At 48.1% G+C, this 22,465-nt stretch overlaps 1 protein-coding gene across 1 annotated transcript in view; it reads right to left on the reverse strand.

Annotated features, from left to right (window-relative positions):
- Chat (choline O-acetyltransferase) overlaps positions 1-22,465 on the reverse strand; it is a 55,710-nt gene that overhangs the window by 31,633 nt on the left and 1,612 nt on the right. Inside the window, exons 2-7 of the mRNA XM_034498883.2 lie at positions 21,780-21,883; positions 17,877-18,068; positions 17,061-17,179; positions 15,793-15,846; positions 10,919-11,099; positions 8,812-8,989 (exon numbers count right to left, since the gene is read on the reverse strand). Coding sequence (XP_034354774.1) covers positions 8,812-8,989; positions 10,919-11,099; positions 15,793-15,846; positions 17,061-17,179; positions 17,877-18,068; positions 21,780-21,845 — 790 coding nt within the window. The 5' untranslated portion in view covers positions 21,846-21,883. The remainder of the gene's footprint in view (positions 1-8,811; positions 8,990-10,918; positions 11,100-15,792; positions 15,847-17,060; positions 17,180-17,876; positions 18,069-21,779; positions 21,884-22,465) is intronic.

A 22,465-nucleotide genomic window follows, 5' to 3' on the forward strand; every position in this document is an offset into this window, starting at 1 on the left:
TGTGCATATTTCTTGTGCTTATTCTTTGTCATTGTTGCTGTTGTTTTATTCTGGTTAGTTTGTTTTTATATTTGCCTGTTTTCTAAAGAGAAAGAGAAAGAAGAAATGTGTTAGGGTTTTATTGCTATGAAGAGACATCATGACCAAGGCAACTCTTATAAAGAAATACATTTTAATTAGGGCTGGCTTACAGGTTCAGAGGTCCAGTTCATTATCATCATGGCAGAAAGCATGGCAGCATCCAAGCAGACATAGTTCTGGAGAAGTTCTACCTTTTGATCTGAAGGTAGCCAGAAAGAGACTCTCATTCCATATTAGGCAGAGCCTGAGCATAGGAACCTCAAAGCCCACCCCCACAGTGACACACTCCCTCGAACAAGGCCATACCTCTTCCAATAATGCTATACTTCCTAATAGTGCCACTTCCCATGGGCCAAGCATATTCAAACCACGAGAGTACACAGAGATGGTGGGCAGGGAAGTGGGAAGGATCTGGGAGATCTGGAAGAAGAAACTGTGATCAGAATATATTGTATGAAAAATTATTTTCTTCTTCAGGGGGTTGTGTTTATGTGTTTGAAACAGAGTCTCTCTATGTAGTCCTGGCTGTCCTGGAGATCGAGATGTAGACCACACTGGCCTTGAACTCACAGAGATATGTCTGCCTCTGCCTTTGCATCCTGTGTGCTGGAGCTAAAGGTGTGTGCCATCATTCCTGGCCCCCAAAATTTGTTTTCAATGAGAGAGAGAGAGAGAGAGAGAGAGAGAGAGAGAGAGAGAGAGAGAGAGAGAGAGAGAGAACTCAAAAATCAAGCCGAGCTCTTTCTCCTTGTTCTAAGCTCCCTTCCCAAGAAGAAAGGACACAAGGAGTTCCATTGCTCTAGAACTGGGGCAAGTGTGGCAGTGGGTGGGGGTGGGGCAGATAAGCAAAACCCACTTCCCAGATGCTTTAGACTTCAAATGGGAGGCAAAGGTTGGAGAAGTGAAAGTCAGAGAATTTTTTTTAAAGGTGTATGCTCAAGAGCATGTGTGTGTGTGTGTATGTGTGTGTGTGTGTGTGTGTGTGTGTGTGTGTGTGTAGAATATGATTGTAGAAGGCAGGGGAGACAAAATGCACCCAAGGCTAATAAGTTAGGATGTCATGTAAGGAAGAGTAAGAAAGGAAGCCATGAAGTCTACAGGTCTTCAGGCCATTGTCTCTGACTACATGGGCAGCACAAGTGTGGGCCTTGGGCAAAGTGACCCAGAGATCTCCCCTAAATCTAATAAGAGTTCTCACCCCTGGTACTGCAGGTTCCAGGTCACATGCCCATTATACCCATGGAGGAGGCTGGGGTCTTCACTATGGAACAGGAATCCCAGGAATCCCAGGAATCCCAGGCTGCAGCTGACAAGAGGTCCACAGCAGACCTGGAGCTCTCATTCTCCCCTCTGGATATGCTCATCGCAGAGGTCTCTATGCTTCTGCTGCAGAAGGGGGCACAGCCTCAGACCCTCCCTCCCTTGAGAAAGAAAATCGTATTCCAATTCGAAAGCTCAGGAGGTCTTTCTGGGCCAATTAAATCAGAGAGGCTGTTATTGCTAATGTGTAATTGGTTTTAAAGCCAACAGACTTGCTGAGCTCTGGATGACAATATTTAAGCAGCCTTCTGCCCCCTTCCTGAGTGGTTCTTGTAAACCATGACCATGGCCTCATGCAGCTGCAACCACCTTCTGTCAGCTCCCTCCTTGGAAGCAATGCCTTGCCTCTAATTGGCTGCTGGGGATAAATATTTACGGGCTGTGTAAACGCAGAGCATCTGCCTGTAAGGTCTGTTCCCAGGATCACCACACAGAGCCCAGGAAAGCTAGAGGGCTCGGGGGGCCTCTCCAAGCTGGTCATACTTCTCCTACAAATTGACAAGCACTGTAGTCTTCCAGACTCAGGGCTGAACGTCTAATTAAATTTCCAGACCATGATAATGGTGTTAGCTCCTCCTGGGTTCAGGAGGCCACAGCTTCACAGTTTGGTGGGGAGGAAGGTCCTCCAACGATGCACAGGCCCTTCTGAGGCCCCCAGTTCATCTTCAGACTCCGCCCCTCTCCTCTGTCATGTAGACCTCAGGCAGGGGAGCTAGGTGCCTTGTGCCTCCCGCCACTACCTCTAAGGCTAAGAGAATGCTGCAGAGGCCATGTGGATAAAAATATCTCCACATTGTAGGCAAAATGAAAGCTCTGACAAAGGACGAAAATGCCCAGGTCAAGGCCATGAGCAAAATGAGGAGCTTGTGTGGCTGAGGCTGGTATCTGAGTAGGTGCATCCCAACCATAGCTTCACTGAGGGTGACAGTGTGCTTTAAAAATGGAATCCTAGCCCACTCCAACCGTACTGGAAAATCCCTGGAGCTTGGGAATCTCTCCCTCTCTCCCTCTCTCCCTCTCTCCCTCTCTCCCTCTCTCCCTCTCTCCCTCTCTCCCTCTCTCCCTCTCTCCCTCTCTCCCTCTCTCCCTCTCTCCCTCTCTCCCTCTCTCCCTCTCCCCTCTCCCCCTCTCCCCCTCTCCCCCTCTCCCCCTCTCCCCCTCTCCCCCTCTCTCCCTCTCCCCCTTTCCCCGTCTCTCTCTCTCTCTCTCTCTCTCTCTCTCTCTCTCTCTCTCTCTCTCTCCCTCTCTCTCTCCCCCCTCTCTCTATCTTTTGTTTTTTAGCATTTTAAAGGATTTTCATATAATGAGACAACCTATCTCACTATATGGCTTGCTGGGCCTTAGGTTTCACTGTCTCCTAAGCTATGGCAGGTCAGGTATGTGGCTCCACATTCCTTCAGGATGCTGTCTGAAATATGTCTCTGTTTGTAGCCTGCATGCCCTGGTACCAAAGCCTCCTAGAGAACTCTTAGTGTTGGGCTATAGATGCTGGGGTTACCAATGGTAGTTAGCAGGTGTGGTGTCTGAATAGGCTTAGCAGGGGAAACTCAACTTGGGATTGGGGAAGGAATGGACTTTACAACAGGCTGTCTGCTTCCCCTGCACCCCTGGTGGTCCCTGGACCCCTCATAAGCCACTCATTGTCAGGGCAGAATGTTGGGCTCACAGAGCTGGGAGCTCACAGAGAGGACCAGTCCTAGTTGAGGGCTTTGTAGAGGCTCAGGGATAAGGTCAGGAAGAAGAAAGGCTGGCAATGTAAAGAACTGACATGGCCAATCCCCTGCTCCACTGGCTCTCAGCTGACTGGAGGAGGACTCATTCCAACTAGAGGTCACATATCCTATGGGCAGCATCGTATCAGCCTGCTGGATAGCACTGGCCATGTGCCAACCCAGGAAAGAGAGGTGGGACTCATGGGCTTCGGCTGGGGGTTGGGATCTGTGACATCTGGGAATGGCTCAACAATATCACCGAGTTCCTTTGGGCCCTACCAGCTGGCAGACAGCAACTTCCTAGACATTATGAATGGAGGAGTATGGCTGGCCATGGAGACTCCTCCCATTCTGTTTTCCCCAAGAGCACTTGGTCCTCACCTAGTGCATGGCTAACCTGTCTGTAAATGCTCCATCCACCTGCTTCAACTGGAGCCTGGTGCTCCCGAGTGTTCCTACTCAGTGCCTTGTGATAAGACACTACTATTTTCTTTCATTTCTGTGTATCAGGGCCAAGGTGGGTAGGTGCCTTCTCAGCAATCCCTGTCCCCCATCCCCTTCCACTTGGATCTAGAGATTGTAGTTATTTTTAGCTCCCCTTTCCCCTTCATTGGCTCCTTGTCACTACACTATGCCAATCTCTTCCCTGGCACAAGTATTTGGGCTCTTGAATCACATTCTCCCTTCATGTTACCACCGTCATCCTCATTCTCTGCAGTTTGAACATCCATGTGGATGGATGCGTGAGCCCATATTCCCTTCTCTCTATTCCTGGACCATATTCATCTTTAACTGACCATAGGACCCATTGGGGAACTTATCTCTATCAGAAGCCAGCCCCTTACCTCTGAGAGAGTTTATTAAATTAAAAGGGGTCTCATCAGCGTGGATCCTAAGAAGGTGGGGGTAGCTAGGACACAGACCTACACATATAAATGACCTTGTGGAGTCACAGGCTGAAGTTGTCACCTGCAAGGCACTAAGAGAGGCCTCGGGAGAAAACAGCCCTGTGGACCCTGGTGGTGTGCTTCAGCCTCCTGAACCATGAGGCAATCCACTCTATTCTTAGCCACAGCCTGTGACACTTGGCCATGCCTGAGCATACTACAACAGCAGCTAACTCCACTCAGACCCCAGCATCAAAGCACGGCTTGCAGACCCACCCCTATTTCCTCAGAGAAGCTGAACTAACTCTCTCTCTCTCTCTCTCTCTCTCTCTCTCTCTCTCTCTCTGTACACATGTGTACAGAGTCTACTGTTAGAATGTTAAATAACATTTACTAAGACTGATAGTTCCCAAAACCATCCTACGTGGGCCCAGAGAGTCCAAAAACCTTGATATCTATCATTCCAAAGATGTTTCTTCCCCCTCCACAAGAGAATGCTTTACGTACTTCTCTGTCTTCAGAATCCCGCCCCCACTTCTCCTAGCTCACACCATGATTCTGCCCACCCCTGATCAGGAGCCACCTCTGGGACCCTCCCTATAGTCCACCATGGGTCTCGAATCCCCTGCTTCTATCTGGTTTCACCTTTGCAAACATTCCCTACCATTTACTCCCTCCTCAGCAGCTCCCTTTACCCCGGTCCTTTGAGGCACTTGCCTGCCCACAACTGTGCACTTACTCGCCTCTCCTACTACCTGTTTCCTGGCCCTTACCCTCTTCTAGAAAAGCACTAGTATTCTGCTTTTTAAAATCCCCAAGCTTCCGAACAGTCACCCGCCTGTGCCAATTCTAGTCACTGACCACCTCATCAACAATTCCCTTCTGCCATTTCTGCTCATATATGCACTGGTAATGCCTCCCCTCTCGCCATAGCCTTGTCAAGCTCACAGACAACATCAAGGTTGCAAAGCTGAGTCGCTTCTCTGCTCCTCTCTGAGCTATTCTTTCTTAGGCTCTCAAGCCTTGCGTGTGGCTGAACGCTCTCTCCTCCTCCCCTTTCTAATCTCCGGCTTTCTTGTACTTGCCAGGCTGCTTTGAATCTTTCTCTGCTTAACCCCGAGACCCTGTTCCATTTCCAGATGATCTCATCTGGCCCATAACTTTAAATGATGCTTAGGATCTGATGTCTTTCAAATTTATAACTGTTTTGATATCTCTCTCTCTCTCTCTCTCTCTCTCTCTCTCTCTCTCTCTTTCTCTCTCTCTCTTTCCATCTCCCTCTCTTCCTCTATCTCTCTTGCTCCAGACACATAGATCTAACATGACATGTCTACTTAGATGACTCAGGGTGGTCCAAATCAAATGTGCTTGGACAGAATCTCTCCATTTTCGGCCCACTCCTTATCTCAGTAAATGCTACCAGCATCCGCTCAGTGGGTCAAATAAGAAACCCAGGGATCTCCATCCTTTTCCCTTCCTTCCTGATGATGCTTCTGCTCTGAGAGAGCATCCTTTCCTTTTCCCTCTCAGATCTTAGTCATGCCGCAGTAAGTAGTTCATTTCTGAAATGGTTTCCCTGTCTCCCTTCGGTGGTGGCTCTGGGGAAGAGGGTGCCACTCTGGGAGAAATTGGTTTCCTGCTGCGCAGAGACACTGCCAGTGGTACTAATTGGATTAATTGATTTGCCCAAGGGGAGGTGTGTGTGATGTCTTTCTGCTGAACTTCCTTTAAAAACAGCACTTCCATTCAGAAAGCCAGATCAAGTGCCATTAACAAATTAATTCCGATTAGTGCTGCCCAAGCACTCAGATCTAAGACAACCTCGTTCAGTCATCTTGGGCCTGCCTGCTAATAAAGTGGAAACTATCCAGGCAGCAGAGGTGATTATTTTGATGCCTGCCTCCATCCCTGGAGGGAAAAAGAGCAGGGTGTGCATTCGCTACAGTCTCCTGAGGGAATTAACCACCTTCAAATTCTAAGTTATTAATTCCCCAACATGGCAGTCATATCCATGAAAATAGATTTGGGGTACATATGTCTGTGTCCTCTACAGCCCTCTTTTTATGAGCAAGTATTCAGTAGGTGCTCAATATTTAGAAGAAAGAGTAATTAACTGGTGAGTGATAATTCTGACTGGGCCTAGTATCCTTAGCAAGCGTTCATCATTTTATTTAACATGCGCAACTGCATTACTGCTGTGGTTGGCCTGGTAGTTAGAGGTTAAACCAAACAGGTCCCTGTCCTCCCAGACCTTACAGGCAGTGACAGGGAGCACTGATCAGCCAGTTGCAGAGCTTCCTGCAGGATAGCAAATCATTAGGATAAGAAATTGGGTCAAGAGGATGGGTGGGGGGCTGGGATTAAGAGCACTTACTGTTCTTTTGAGGACCTGAGTTTGGCCCAGAACCCACCCACGTATGGGGGCGGGGGGGTCATGACTGCATGTAACTCCAGCTCCAGGGATCTAGTGCCCTCTTCCTGACTCTATGGATGAGTGCCTGCATGCATATGTGTATTACCTGCCCCTAACACAAACACACTCAGGCATGGGGAAGAGAGATTAAAATAAACCTTTAAAAAGCAGATCAAAATGACAGTGTGCTGCTAGCAAGGAAGAAAGCTTAGGAGCACATGAGACCCTGGCCTCTTAGTTGAGCTGGGCATGGTGCACAAGGGTGACTAAGTCTGGAGGAAGAACTTTCTAGGAAGGAACCTGGAAAAGGTACTTATCTTCTGGGAGACAGGCCCCAGTACACCTGACCAGCACACCTGACCAGCACAGGCATCTTGGGCCCTGGGCCATTCTTGTGGTACCCGCTGTCCCTATTGTTTCATAAGAGTAAAGATGGCATTCCTGTGTATTTGGACTTCTTTATGCCTTGTCCTGTCTCTGTCTCTGGCTTGCATGGGGACAGGGAGTTTGTCCTATCTGTCTCTCAGACCCTAGATCTAGCTCAGTCTCCTCAGTTACACACAGAGAGAGTCTGAATTATTGTCTGGTTCTTTGCAATCCCTAGCAGTGGGTAAAGCTCCTGGAAATCTGGCTTCTTGTTACATGATGTCCGCCATAGGCAAGAAAGGAAGCCGCTCCTCCAATGAAGGCTGGCTTTGGTTTGAAAAGTCATTTCTAGAGGATGACAGAAAAGTTAAAACTGGAGCTGGCAGACACTAGGCAAAGCCAGGGGAATCCTGAAGAAGAAGGAGGAAGAAGGATTCTAGGAGCCAGAAGGATCAAAGACGCCATAAGAACATGACCCACAGAATCAACTAAGCAGGGATCATAAGGGTTCATAGGGACTGAAGCGACAGCTATGGCCCCTGCATGGGTCTGAGCTAGGTCCTCTGCGTATATGCTATGGTTGTGTAGCTTGGTGTTCTTGTGGGACCCCTAACAGTGGGCGTCAGGTATCTCTGACTGTTTTGCCTGTACTTGGGACCCTCTTCCTTCTACTGGGTCACCTTGATATGAGGGTTCATGCTTAGTCTTATTGAAATTTGTTATGCCATGTTTGGTTGATATTCCTGGGAGGCCTATTTTCTCTGACTCTGTCTCTGTCTCTGTCTCTGTCTCTCTCTCTCTCCTTTTTGTAAATGGAAGATGAGTGTGGCTCTAGAGGGGAGGTTGGAGAAGGGGGCACTGGGAGGAGTGGAGGTAGGAGAAACTGCAGTAAAGAATAAAAATGCAAACAAACAAATGAAAACTGGGGCTGGAGAGGTAGTTGAATTGATAAAAATGCTTGACCTACGAGCTTAAGGACTTCAGTTTGACTCTCAAGAACACATGTAAAGTTAAATTTAAAAAACAACACTGAGCAAGGCTGGGTGTGATGGTACATCCCTTTAATCCCAAGGCAAAGGCAGATGGCTCTCTCTGAGTTCAAGGTCAGCCTGGTCTATAAAGTGAGTCCAGGACAGTCAGGGTTACACAGAGAAACTCTGCCTGGAGAAACCAAAACCAACCAAACAAAGAAAAAACCAAAACCACCACCACCACCACCAACAACAACAACAACCCCCACACTGATCATAGTATAACACACTTGTTGTAATCTCAGCATGGGGAGAGGCAGAGACAGATGGCTCTCTGGGGCTCTCTGTCTAGCCAGGCTTGCTTACTTGCTGAGTTCCAGGACAGTGAAAGATTTTGTCTCAAAATGAGACAGGCAACACCTGATGAATGACAGCTAAGATTGCACTCTGACCTCCATATGTACACATGCACACATGTGTGCACTCACATACACATGAACACACACACAGAGGAGGAAGCGGGAGGGAAGGAGGGGAAAGTAACTGGATTTTTAGTGAGGATGTGTAGAAGCTTCATAAGAACAGTTGGAGTGAGTGACATGAGTCGCATTCAGGTTGAAAAGTCCTAGGACTGAAAAAGCAGGTGAAGAAGGAGGCCAACTAAACTCCCAGAAACAGTCCCCACACCAAGGCCCCATCTGCCTGCTCTTTCAGTGACTTGGGGCTCCAAATGACCGCCATACATCCCACCCATAAAACACAGCTGCTAGCTGTCCGAAGTCTTCCTCTCTCAAAACCTCCTGCACTTGGTATTCTCAGATGACCCATAATTCTAGGGCACCTTTATCTTGCCCAGAAAGCTAGAGTATCATCCCACAGAATAAATACAAAGGCACAATAGGTTCCTCCTGTTTCAAGGTTCCCCACTGCTATACCCTGAGTTGGAGGGCAGAGCATCCCACGCTATGGCTGATGGGAATGAGATTGTGCACTTAACCCTGGAGGAGGAAAAGCTAATGGACGTGAAGATGAGATGAAGATGGGCTGATACTGCCGCTAACCTTTTAAGAGGACCGTCCTGGCCTTGGCCCACTCGCTCCTCCCGTCTGACGTCAGCAGGCCGATTGGAGGCAGGCGTTCATCCTCGTTGGACGCCATTTTGACTATCTTTCTCAACTGAGTGAACAGATCACCCTCACTGAGACGGCGGAAATTAATGACAACATCCAAGACAAAGAACTGTGGGGGAAACAGGTCAAACACATCACTTGTGGCAGCCAGCCCAAGGCTCCAGGCCTTCATGGAGACCTCACAGAGAAGCTCAGGCCCAAGGTTCCCGGGGTGTTTAATGGTTCTGAGCTGTTTAGTTTTGGAGAACATCCAAAGATGTTGACTGTACTTGACTCTAAGCGCTCCCTAGCACAGGCTAGATTAAACCTAGCAATGAGAAAGCCTTTGCCTTCCTTTCTTTTTTATTTTTTGGTTCCTAGAGTATGCAAAAATCATATTTGCAGAGAGTCAAGTATAAGCTGGTACAACCACTGTTGGAAAGCACTGTTAATCAAAACTAAGAGTGGTTGCCTATGACTCAGAAGCTGCACTTGTATTTGCAGAATTTAGCCCAGGGCTTAGAGAAGCACATCCATGTGCATGGAAAAAATAATTTTAAAAAATGTGTGCAGATTAGACCTTTTGATTTAGCAAAACAGCAGAAAGAATCTGGCCAGATTTTGGAGTATACTGGATAAGTAAAATGTGGTACACCTATCCAGTGCCCAGTGAACTAAATCAAACAGCTATAGGTAGAGCTGTGCCTATAGATCTAAACAACAGCAGCAGCAGCAACAACAAACCAACAGTTGTAGACAAATATCAAAATAAAACAACAACAACACACAAAACACTGCTAATATCTATGCACATACATCTGTGTATGCATGAGCTTGGTATGTATGCCTTACTGCTCTACAGCTTTGAAAGCCAGATCCATGGACTTGGCAAAGGGTCTCTTTCTTTACACAGCCTGTCACATCCTTTTCAGTATACAGATAAAAGTAATTGTCCCACTTGTCACCCTCATTGAAGTCCAAGAAGCCTGATCTATGGTTGTTTCCAGAAGATTTGGATAATGTGCTATATGGAGGCTGAGAAACACTTAGTTTGCCTTTCTCTGAATGAAGATGAAGAAAGGTTTTCATTTTGTGGCTGGCTGGTGTTAGATAGGCTGGGAAGCCTCTCGCTAGCTTTTAAGCCCTCAAATAGTGGTCATGGTCATAGTTACCCTCAGAGCACAGGCTATCCCCAAGCTCTCAGTTTACTGAAATGAGCTCAGGAAGAAAACATTAGACAATGAGAAGTGTGTAGGATAGAATGGATGTCAAACTTAAGCTTTCAAGATAGTAAGACCCTTCCCTACCCCCACTTCTCTATGTGAAATAGTTTGTGTAGCGTCAGTGTACAGGATACATAGTGTGGTAGACACCAGATGGGGTCAGTAGCCTTTATGCTCAGCTTGTTCCCCTGCCATAAGGAACTGTATTGGCCCTGCAGAACCATGTCTGACAACTGGACTGGACGTAGGCAGTTGGTAGGACCTGGAATCCTTCTTCCTCTTACACATACCATTAGCTTCCCTAAGTCTCACCTTCTCACCTGTCAAATGAAGACTCTAAGGGCCGCCTCTACAGGGTCATTGTGAGCAATTACATGAAATTAGGAAATATAAGTTCTGGACCCACAGTCTTACACAGGGGTAAGACTTGTCTTACAGTCTTAACAGTCTTGTCTGTTAGTCCTTACTCTGTCAATTTGTCTGATTTCCAGGAAGGACATAGACTATATGAAAATGAATAGCCATGAAAATGAAGAGTCCAGGCTCACACTGGGTCTCATTTATGACCCTAAGTCCTTGCCTTCTTAAGGATACAAACCCAGGGATTCATTCCCTAACTGAATTTTTTTTTTCATTCTTAGAATTTAGCTGCTGAAGAGAAATGGATGGAGTGAGTAGGAAATCCTATCTGGGAGGCTTCATGCTCCAAACTCACTGTATGGCTTGGGGAACCAACCTGCACACTTGTGAAGAAGCAGGAATGGATAGCCACACCTAGCCATTATATGCTCCACATCCTCTCCAAGTCTGAGAGCCTGTGGCCATGGGCCACTTACCTGGTTGCAGCAGGCCACGATGACATGCTCAGGCTCAGGCATGATACTGCTCTTCTGGGCCACCAGTGTGTCCTGGATATGGCCAGGAAGCCGGTAAGAGGAGAAGAGTCTGTAGTACTGCTTCATACAGAGGGGCTGCCCTGAGAGCTGCCCCTTGGCCCAGTCAGTGGGAAGGGAGTGGCTGGAGGGTAGAAGGAGAGAAGACAGAGGAGGAGAGAAGGCATTGGGATGGGCTCTATGGTAACCTTATTTTTGTCTTCCTTTTCAGAGGTTTTTGCATCAAACCCAGGGCCATATGCATGATAAGCAAATACTCTACCACTGGGTTTCTACCCTATAGCTTCTTGTGGTTAGGCTAGCTGTGCACCAAACTTACAATGGCACTGCTGCAAGGTTGGTCTTCATTGTGTGAAGTAATGGATTGTTCCATTTCTGTGGCTCATGGGGCACCTCAGAATTTCCACAACTCCACTCTCACCCCACTCTCGGTTAATACACATGTAACTTTTGTCATCTAGCCCTTTGCTTACACCAGTCTTTCTTGGCACTCCCTTTTCTCTACCCCTGTGCTCCAATTGTCTTTTTAAGAAAATTTCTTCTTCAAGAGTCTATTCTTTATTATCTCTTCTTGAAACCTCGAAGTAGTAATTTCTTTTGTCATGTGGTTTCTAAATGATATGATTATCATTCCAACCATTCATCCATCTATCTGTCCATCCATCCATCCATCCATCCACCATGCATGTTCAGTCATCTACCCATTATATCCACTGAATCTATCAATTCATACATTGTCCATCTTTCTCTATATGCATCCTTCTGTCTATCATCAATTTATTACTATCATGGATCCTCCCATTCATCCATCCATCCACCCACCCACTATCCACCCACCCACCATCCACCCACCCACCATCCATTCATCCACTATCCATCCATTTATCCACTATCCATACATCCATACATCCACTATCCATTCATTCACTCATTCATCCATCATCCCTCATGCACTTATCCATCTACCATTCAACTTCCCACACATCTACCATGCACCTACCTATCCATACATACATCCACCACACATCCATCTACCTATCATTTTTCTATCATGCATCTATTCATACACTACCTATTCATCCATCCACATACTATCAATGTATCCATTGGAGACTGAACAACTCTTTCACAGGAGTCACCTAAGACCACCCAAAACACAGAGATTTACATTACAGTTCATAACAGTAGCAAAATTACAGCTAGGAAAATAGCAACAAAAGTAATTTATGGTTGGGGAGGTCATCACAACATGAGGTCATCACAACACAGCATTAGGAAGGTTGAGAACCACTGCATAAACCCATATATATATCTAGCAATTTACCATCCATCCATTCATCCATCCATCCATCCATCTATCCACAGGGTGTGTATTATCCATCTACTATATAGCCATTCATCTATAGTCTACCCATCCATCCACTAACTCACCATATATCTGTCTTTTGTGGGCTGAATGAGAAATGCTCCACCATAGACTCAGTATTTGAACCTTTGACCTCCAATTAATGGCATTGTTTGGAGGAAGTATAGGATCTTTAGGAGGTATAGACTTGATTTAATGAAAGAAATACATCACTGGGGTGTGGGCTTTAAGAATTTATTGCTTTACTCTGCTTTCTTGAGCTCTCCCTGTCTCTCTCTCTCTCTCTCTCTCTCTCTCTCTCTCTCTCTCTCTCTCCCCGCCTCTGCGCTGTTCAAATGTGTTCAGTCATCTTTCTCTTTCTTTCTTTCTTTCTTTCTTTCTTTCTTTCTTTCTTTCTTTCTTATCTCATTGGTTGTCTCTATGCCTTCCTTGCCATTATGCCATCCCCCTGCCCTGCCCTGCCCTGAAATTATAGGTGAAAATACTCTTCCTTCTAAAGTTGCTTTTGATCATGTCACTTGATCACAGCAGCAGAAAAGTAACGAATGCACCATTCATTCATCCACTCCTCTTCCATGCATCCATCCACCCACCCCTTCACTATAATCCATTCATCTACCACACGTAAAACCATCCACCTCCATGCATTCATCTATAGCTCACCCATCAATTCAATCATCCATCCACCGTCCATATGTGCACACATGCAATTATCCATCTGCCATATATGCATTCATCAAGTATTAGCCCATCGCTATTCATCCAACCACTGTGCCTCTAATCACCTACCATATATTCATCTCCCCACCACCCATTTAGCTATTGACCTAGTCTCCATCCATTGATCCATTTATTCTTTGGCCCTTTCAGCTTCTAAAGTTTACTGAGCACTTCTAGCCAAGGCACTATTCTGGGGAATAAAACAGTAATTAGACATGACCCACTCTGTGTATGTGTCCTGAGATGTGTGGCTGGAGAACATATTGCAAATTGGCAAACAGGAGAATCTTGGGCAAGTTGAGTGACAAGCAGGAGCAGAGCCCAGGAATAAGAGAAGTCTCATTAAGGCCTGCTTGATGAGCTTAAAGAGCAAGAAGCTTCCAGGCAGATGGGCTAGGTGGAGTGCCCCACAGCCACTCAAAGTGAGGATGTTGCAGGAGACTCCATGACTGACCTGTGTCAGAATTTAAAAGCATCTGTAGCAATGGAAGTTTATGCCGACTGAATTAAAAAAAAAAAAAAAAAAAAACACAAGATCTTGTGTTGTTTTACACTTGTAAGCTTTTGCTAGTAATTATTTTTTTTAGTTGTTGTATTTTACACTATTTGAAAGTAAAGAGTCTTCTCAAGAGACAGCGTGAGGCTTACCAGTGGACCAATGGGAGGCAGAAAGTAAGCAGAAGGTTGCAACTGAAGGATGAAGAAAAGGCTACCAAGATGGACAAGGGCAGGCCCCTGGGCTGTGGTGGCAGGGTAGGCACTGCAGCTTATGCTTGGTGCATTAAAAGCCCTTGGCAACTTTGAGATGCAGAAGCTTTGGATATGTTTTCCTTTTCCCCCCTTGGTGCTAAGGGTTGAACCCAGGGTAAACAAACATACACACCATCATGGAAACACAACACTCCCAGTTCTGGCGTGTGTGTGTGTGTGTGTGTGTGTGTGTGTGTGTGTGTGTGTTGGAGGGTTTGTTTTGTATTTGATTTTTCAGTACCAAGGACTAAACCCAGGCCATGCAAAGCAAGAGCTTTATCACTGAGACAGCTCTGTTTCTATAAGGAGAGGACCAAAGTCTACCCCAGGAAGCACCAGAAAGAAGGCTGTAGTGACAGTGGGAAAATAATGTGGACCAGGTAGGAAGGATGCTTGGGACCTGGCTGGGGTAGGCGGTGACCTCATCTGAACACCATGGATGTCATGGAAGGAGAAAAAGGTGACCACAAGAGACTCCTGAAGCTACAGATCAGGGTGTGCCATTGTGTGTACTGAGAAGACGGGAGGAATAAGCAGAAATGCACACAGGAGAAGCATGCAAAGCTTTACCGGGCCCCTTTGTAGTGATCAGGAGAAGCCTCAGTGGGGATGCTCAGGATCCAGGGAAGGAATGGGGTTCTATTTTATGTCAATTGAGAACCTTCTGAGAGCAGGTAAGAGGCCAAACTTCTTATCTTCTGGACATCAATACACTGAAAGTAAAGAGCTAATCAATGGAGTGTCCTGTCCAGATGCTCTTCCAAATGTTCCAGTCTTATAATATTTGCAAGTGCAGGACACACGAACCTTTATGTGGGCTTCTGTGGAAACAGGTGTCTGTGTGCATGCATGTAATATGTTCACACGTATACATGTATCTGCACACTCAAGTGAGAGTTGGGGGTGGGGGAAACCTGCCAATGATGAATAGTTCCATAGTCCCTGGGTTCTGCTGCCAGGGTGAGAATCTTCGATCCTCTCCTCAGCAGCCAGGGTGCTGAAAGGGACAGGCTCTCTGAAGACAGAGATGCTATGTGAATGGAGAAGTGGGTTCTATGAGGAGTTCAGGCTCAGTCTGAGGAAGAAGGAAAGCTCTGGACACATGACTGGAAGGGACAGCCCACAGGCCTGGCAGTCCAGTATGGAACGAGAGCTATCAGACTGGCTCCAAGTCAGTGCTCTGTCTAAAACCCAATTCAGATTCTGGTGTGCTGACCCTAGGGCCTGAGCCTCGCCTCGCCTCGCCTCTCTGACCCTCTTTCCCAGAGAGAATGTGTGTCTTAGCTTCTGTCCCAAGGTTGGTAAACACTGACTGGGATCAACATAGAACAGAGAGGTTGTTCCCCCCACAACCTCATCGTCGTTCCAGTTCTTGGCTGTTTGGCCATCAGTTAAGTTTCAAACAGTCTCTGAGCTTCACTTGCCTATCTATGCATAGAACACTTCTTTCAGGCCCCTCCTTCATTCCAGCATCCATAGCTCTTTGCTCTCCCCCGGGCTCCCAGTGCTCCAGGATTGGCTAGGAGAGAGACAACTCTCCTAGCATTAAGGAGAACTCACTGCCTGCATAGCTCCCACCACCTACAGGAGCTAGGGTGGGCACGTAGACGCTAAGGCTCAAAGTAAGGAGCCCATCCTCCCGATGGTACCACTTAGCTTACCAGCACCTCCTCTAATGCTGCTTCCCTATCCACACTTCCTGGGATCTCCAGACCCACAGTGTCTAGTTCACAGTATCGCAGAAGAGATCGTGAGGGAGGGCCATTTTCAGAGGTCAGAGAAAGCCTGCACTTGCTTTAGCAGCCGGGAGAACTAAGCTAATGCAGTGTCCTGGTGCTGGCATTGGGCGGGCGGGCGACACCACATAGCTGGATAAAAAACTAGGTCCCTGCCCTCTGAAGCACCCTGTATGTTCGGGAGACAGATGTGAGAGGAGACAGCCAAGAAGAGCCCCACCATCCTGGGCTGGGCCCCGGCCTACCTGTCCAGCAGCGTCTTGTAGCTAAGCACACCAGAGATGAGGCTGGCTGCAAATCTGCAGGAATGTGGAGAGAGGATCGTTATAAACCAGCCCCACGACCCCCACTCTCCCACCTCTCCTCCTTCCTTCCTTCCTAACTTCCCCCTCCCTTCCCTTCTCCTTCCATGCCCCTCCCTCTGCTCCAAACTCACCCATGTATCACCTGCCATATGCCAGGCCCTGTGCACTAATGGGGTGTGGGTTACACTGCCCCTCCCCCAATGCTGTCAGTCCACTGTGGCCTCGGATTAAAAATGGTCCTTTGGTAAGAACTGGGGATGGTTTAGCTCTGGGGGGTGGGGTGGGGAGAGGAAGCTAGAATCACCTTGAGGAAAAAGAGGTGCCTGAAGAGGTAGGGAAGGGAAGGTGAGGGGTGAGGCTCCCCCTAGGCAAGGCCAGTTCTGTGGCAGGATCTTTTGGGAAATGCAGTCTCCTGGGGGCAAGCCACTCACTTAGTGGCTAATGAAAAGGAAAGTTAGTCCTGGGAGGAAAGCCTCAGGGACTGGTGCGAGGAGACAGTGCCATCTTAACTGTCTATGGATGACAAGGCCTGGCTTAATTGCATAGGAAGAAAATGCCCCTCAGATGCAATTTAGAGAACTGTCTTCAGAATCCATCCATCCTCATTCTTCCTTTTAGAGGAGAGGGGGGCAAGTGGGAGCTAGGCCTGGGCTGTGCCCATGTTCACCCCACTGAGACATTAAGAGGATGAAATCCTGACAGATTCCAACAGGGAGAGCCTTCTTCCCGGCCCCTACCCACACCACCACCACTCTCAATGCATCTAGAGGCCCCTCCAGCGGCTCACTGAACTCTGAAATTGCAGCAGATGGTAGCTGCACCGGCAGGGAGGGATGTCCCTCCCCAGGAGTCTGAGGCAGGGCTCCAGGGGGCACAGAAGAACTCTCAAACACCTGGAGCAGCAGCGTGTCCCAATCAGGATTACTTTTAAGTGACAGCTCATAGACCCAGGTCAGAACTGCTGTGTGGGTCCCTGAGGCCCATGGTCCCCAGTAGCACAATCTAATAAATGTGTTTGTTACAGAGTGATAGCACGCCCAACCTCCCCCTGGCCTGATGTCTGGCATTGTGAGAAGATGGCTTGTGTTTCTTGGCCCCAGGAAGCTCAGCCAGTGCACAAGCTCTGGCCTCGCCTTCCTGTTGTGAGGCCAGGCCCCACATCTCAGATGATTTCCCTGCTGAGCACCCAGAGGGCTTCACGGCCTCACCTTAGCTGGTCATTGGTATCTTGGAAGTGCTGCCGAGCAAAGATCACAGCAGGGCTAGAGTTGACTGGCAGGGGCAGGCGGTTGTTTAGATACATGTCATTCAGCCAGTATTCAGAGACCTGCCAGGGAACACAGGGAGGGGTGACATTCCATCTGACCCCTGACACCCCTCCTAAACAGGCACTGTGTTAGCAGAGGTCATCAGTCCTGTTCTGTCTACCCTGAATCAGGCTCTGCTTGGTCAATAATCTATCCATCCATCCATCCATCCATCCATCCATCCATCCATCCACCTACCCTTCCATCCTTCTATCCATCCATCCATTCATCCATCCTTCTATTCCACGAATGCACTAAGCCCCAGCTATGTGATGAGCCTGCATCTTCTTGGTCCTCCAAGTCTGCTCTTCACTGTCACTCCATTGCATCTTCTTTACCCCTTCCTCTTTTCCCATCTTCAGTGACGCATCCCTGCCCACTACCTGTCCTTGTGCCTTAGTCCTATCTGTCTGTCAGTCAACTTTGACTTTCAAGCTCTACCCCCATCTTTCCCTGTCCCTGTCCCTAGCTGTGTCCCATCTCTCCCAGTCTCTCATCTCTCATCACCTTTTACATTCTCTGATCTCCTCTTCCAGTCCCCTTTCATCTTGCCTGCCTCCCCCCTTTACAGTCACCCAACCTATGCTACCGATGTGTTCCTGTCTACCACCCATCTCTGTCTCCTTCCAAGCCCATTACCTCTTGCCCTCACCCATATCCTTTCTTCCTCCTTCCCTGTCCAGAGGTCTCTTGTCAGCTCTGTCCAGGAATCCTTACCCAATTGGCTGTCTTCTCCTGTCTCTCCAAGAGTTTTTCCTGCAGGGTCTCTCCCAGGCCACCAGGGGCCCCAAACCGCTTCACGATGGCCTGGCTCTTCCTGAACTGCTCTTCGGGTACCAGGTGCTGCATGCACTGCAGGTAGGTGGCCAGGGTTTGCTGCAGTGGGGGCACTGGCAATTTAGGTAAATCCTGGAAAAGAGAGTTCCTTTCCTTTAATATGGTTCATACCTGCCCCTGAGTTGATGCCAGAACATGTCTCCTGCTCTGTCTGCATTCCCCATTCTTGGACCTATTTCCTGGGAGTAGCTCAGAAGAATTATAAATGAAGGGCCCTCCTGTTTGCTATCCCTGCTGCCATACTGTCCCTAGGTCTCAAGAAGGCACAAAATGCAGATGCTAGGCCTGGGCTCACACCCTGACTCTGCTGTTGGCACCAAACAGACCCGGGTTCACACCCTGACCTTGCTACAGATCAGTTGTATGTCCTTGGGAAAGTCTCTCCCTCTGTAAGGGCCTAGTTCTTCTGTGAAAAATGATCCTCTCACAGGATGGAAAGGATGACAGATGTGAATGTGCTAACAGCCCATAAAGGATGGGTCTGGGATGAAAGATCATTGGCGGTACTGCTGACTGCTGGTCACCCTCCACATAGGAGCTCTTCCCAGCTGGGGCTCAAGAGCCTGCATGCTTTCCGGACTGGAAAGTGCTGCTCTTACAGAGAGAGTCAGGTGAGTTAAGATGGCCTTGGGTGGGGACATGACCGACTTCCTGGAAAGACTTCCTGGGGTAGTGGCTATTTCTGCCCAGTGCCTCTTGTTTCAAATGCTTCCAGGTATGAAACCCAGGCAAATGATTGGTTCCATGATGGGGCCAGAGTCGGGTAAGGCACAGTGCAAGTCTTTCCTGCCCAGATCTCTCCAAGCTTCAGTCTTGTTCATCCATAGGACACAATTCTTCCTACCTGATGGGCCCCAAGAAAATAAGAGAAAAACAATTGCTTCTAACAAACAGATATTATGTTTGGTTAACTGGTCTGGTCCCTCCAAAAGGAATCCCAAGAAGAAGCCTATGGTCTCTGGGTTCCAAGTGAGGTGAGAGTCAGAAAGGAAGCCCCACTGGGATCCCCTGACATGGGCACTGCCTGTTCCAGCTGATCAACCATGGTTGACCAGGGGCTTTATATGTTTGTCTTCAATGTGTCACATAGCCAGGGCAGGGATTTTTTTCATTTTCCCCATTACAGATGGGGAAACTGAGACCCACAGTGTGGAGAAACTAATCCCAGGTCACATAGTAATTTTTACTTAATGTATTTCCTCTACTCCCCTCCCCTGTTCCCTTTCCCCTCCCCATGTATCCCCTCCCCTCTCCTCTCTTCCCCTCCCCTCTCCTGTCCCATACTAGGCAAGATACTGCTGAGCCACCCCCCCCCCCCCAGTTCACTTCCCCTCCTTTTCCTGTGGTTTTCCTCCCATCTCCCTCACGGTCTTTCTGCTCTTCCCTCCTGTTTCCCTCTCTCAGATAATAGATAAGTGAGAAGTGAGATTTTTCATGCTGTTGTTGAGTTGTACACAGTTGGCATAGGGCAGGGTACCCTTCTCCAGGGGCTTCTTCTCTGTAAAGTGGTGAATTGTTTCTCTCAGGTAGCCAAGGGCTCACCCTACCCTGGTGGGCTGCTGGAAGCACCTGTCTTCTCCTGAGGCTCAGAACTGATAGATGAATAAGTCCTTTGCCTGTCTGGTCCTGTCCCTGGAGTTCACTTACTTTGACTAGAGGTAGATTGTCAGCAACAAACTCTGGTGCTGCTGCCCTGGGGAGCAATGCAAATACACGGACGGGTCTGGACAGTGTTTCGTGTTGTTTAACCCACTCCAAGAAAACTAGGCTGACCCTCTTCAGCCACTCTGGCTCCTTCTCTTCTGTTTATGGGGGTCAGTGTGGCTGGGACAGGCAAGTATCTCTAGTAGGCATAGCCCAGGTGGTGGTCTGGCCAAGAGTGGTGACAGGCTTGGTTAGAGTACCTGAGCTTTCACTTGTGCTGTGGTACAACCTGGGTGGTGAATAAAACTGGCAAATCTCAGCTTAGGCATCTCAGTTCCAGGCATGGTTCCTTCTTTGACTCTCATGGACTTAAGACTTGGGATTCTGTAGTCTGTGCAAATTTCTAGGTGGTTCAAATGAGCCAGGCCATGGACTGGATTTAGAGACAGTGAAGAGAAAGAGTATGCCCTCCAGGAAATCACATCCCACAACAGAGGAGGAGAGGGACATGCCATAGATACCATAGGCAGCAGAGGCATGTGTCAGCTATAGAGGTTGAGGCAATGTAAAAAGCAAGTTCAAGGGCAGAAGACAAGAAGTTCTCATAGGACCAGGGAGGGGTGAGAAAGGTGTGGTAGAGGGGCCAGCACATGCAGGAACTTGAACTGAGATGTGCTGCTCTATCTGGAAGGCTAGATGGAGCAGGAGGGAGGCTGCCCAGGGAGGGTAGTGTTGTTTCAAACCAGTGGAAAAGATGATGTTTGGATGTTCCTGGGCTGAATCAGTGGCAGCAGTTGGAGCTGCTGGGATGTGCCAGGGCTTGGGAAGGGGGTTCAGCTTTGCCTAGGCAAGCACGTTGGGCTTAAAGCCATCTGAAGTGGAACTTGGGGTACAGTGAGGTTGGGGGAAGTGAGAGAGATAAGGCTTAACTGGTGCCAGGGGTGTGCTTACCTGCATTCCCCACCACCCCAAGGCTGTAGCTGGCAGTCAGAAACTGCTTTTGCCCTCAAAGCATTGATACCTGCCTCACTTGGCTCTCAGGGCAACTAAGAGAGGATGCAAACCTGGCACCTCTGACTTCATTTTGTGTGTGTTCCCTTTACTTTGGGTGAGACTCCTGATGGATTCTGCATGTAGGCATAATAAGCACTCAAACCAACAACAACAACAGAGATAACAACAGCAAAACTTACCTTAAGTACCCAGTCTACACGGCTGAAAGTACAAAGAAGGACTTAACTGAGCTGAGTGGTAGTGGCTCATGCCTTTAATCTCAGCACTCTGGGAGTCAGAGGCAGGTGGTTCTCTGTGAGTTCAAGGCCAGCCAGATCTACAGAGCAAGATCCAGGATGGCCAGGGATACACAGAGAAATCCTGTCTCAAAAACAAAACCAAGAGGAACTTAACCACAGATTCTCCAGTGCTCAGTTCCAGACCCTCTGAATGTGCCTAAACCTTCCCAGACCTTGTTGTAAACATCAATTATCTTGCACCCCCAAAACAGTGCAGTCAGAAGCCTTACTGAACAGACAATCCTTCAAAGCAGAGCAATTATCCAGAATAAGAAAGCTTCCCTTTGGACCAGGAAAACACTGGCAACCAAATTGCTTCCCCCAAATGGTCAGAGCAACAACTTCTGACCACTTTGCAGAATCATAGCTGAGATAGTGATCATCCAGACCACATATTAAGTCTTGATCATGACTGCTTAATTGCACACACACACACACACACACAATCAGATACCAGAATATATTCATATATCTTGATTAATCCTCTAAAATGTCCAGTTTATGACCATGCCTTGAGGATAGATTTAGACTCACTGAATCTCTTTACCTGACCATTTTTCCAATGTGTCAATTGATTAAGCCTCTTTTCTCTGCCTTTTTAACATATTGTTTCTTTAATTGATATATGGAGGACAAACAGCCGAGTCTTACCCATTGGGCTTCCTGCTGGGTTTTTTGCCCTAAGACTCCAGTAGGAAGGCTTTGAGATCCAATCAGACAGCCTTCTGCCCAGGAGAATACAGAGCTTGGAAACAATTGAGGGCTAGTGCCACTCAAGAATGTCCTGGGAATAAGTGTGTGTGAGAGGAGATCAGGGATACGACACACGGCTCAAAAGGTGACTCACCGGCTCCTCCTCAGAGCTAGAAGCTTTCACAGGCATCTTTTGGGGGACCTTTTCCAGGATGGGCATCGTAGCAATTCTTGCTTCGGAGTAGCAGAGCTGTAGACCTGGGAACACAGGAGAAGCATCACATCGAGCCTGAATGAATCCCATAGCCTTACCCCCACACCACAAGCCACTGACTGTACAGTAGTGTGTAGGGAACCCCGTGCCTCTGTGACTGCCATCTCAGACCTCAGCCCTGTGCCCCTGCCCACAGTGAACCTCAGAATCCCGAGGTGAGAGGTGAGAGAGAGCGAGTCCTGCCTTGAGCCACCTGCAAGGACCTGCTTCCATGAAGCTGCTATGACTCAAGGCTGACCATCCCAGGTTTCATCGGGAGGCGCTGGGCTGGAGTTACCCACTCCCAGTTTACCACGATCAGAGCACTAGAGCGATTGGTTTGCCTGGAACTCAACATCAATTTCTCCCCAATGTCAACTTTCCCCACAAGACCGTAGCTCTCACATGCAAAACCATATCCACTGGGATCAGATTTCCCTCTAGGATGCCTGGCTTGGGTCTGGTATGGAGTAGAGGGGCTGTGAGCTCAGAAAGCTCTCCCACCCCGTGTGTGTGTGTGTGTGTGTGTGTGTGTGTGTGTGTTTGTGTGTGTATGAGAGTGTGCTTGAACGGCCACAAGTATTCTA

This window comes from Arvicanthis niloticus, chromosome 3 (genome assembly GCF_011762505.2).
Source record: "Arvicanthis niloticus isolate mArvNil1 chromosome 3, mArvNil1.pat.X, whole genome shotgun sequence".
Taxonomy (NCBI): domain Eukaryota; kingdom Metazoa; phylum Chordata; class Mammalia; order Rodentia; family Muridae; genus Arvicanthis; species Arvicanthis niloticus.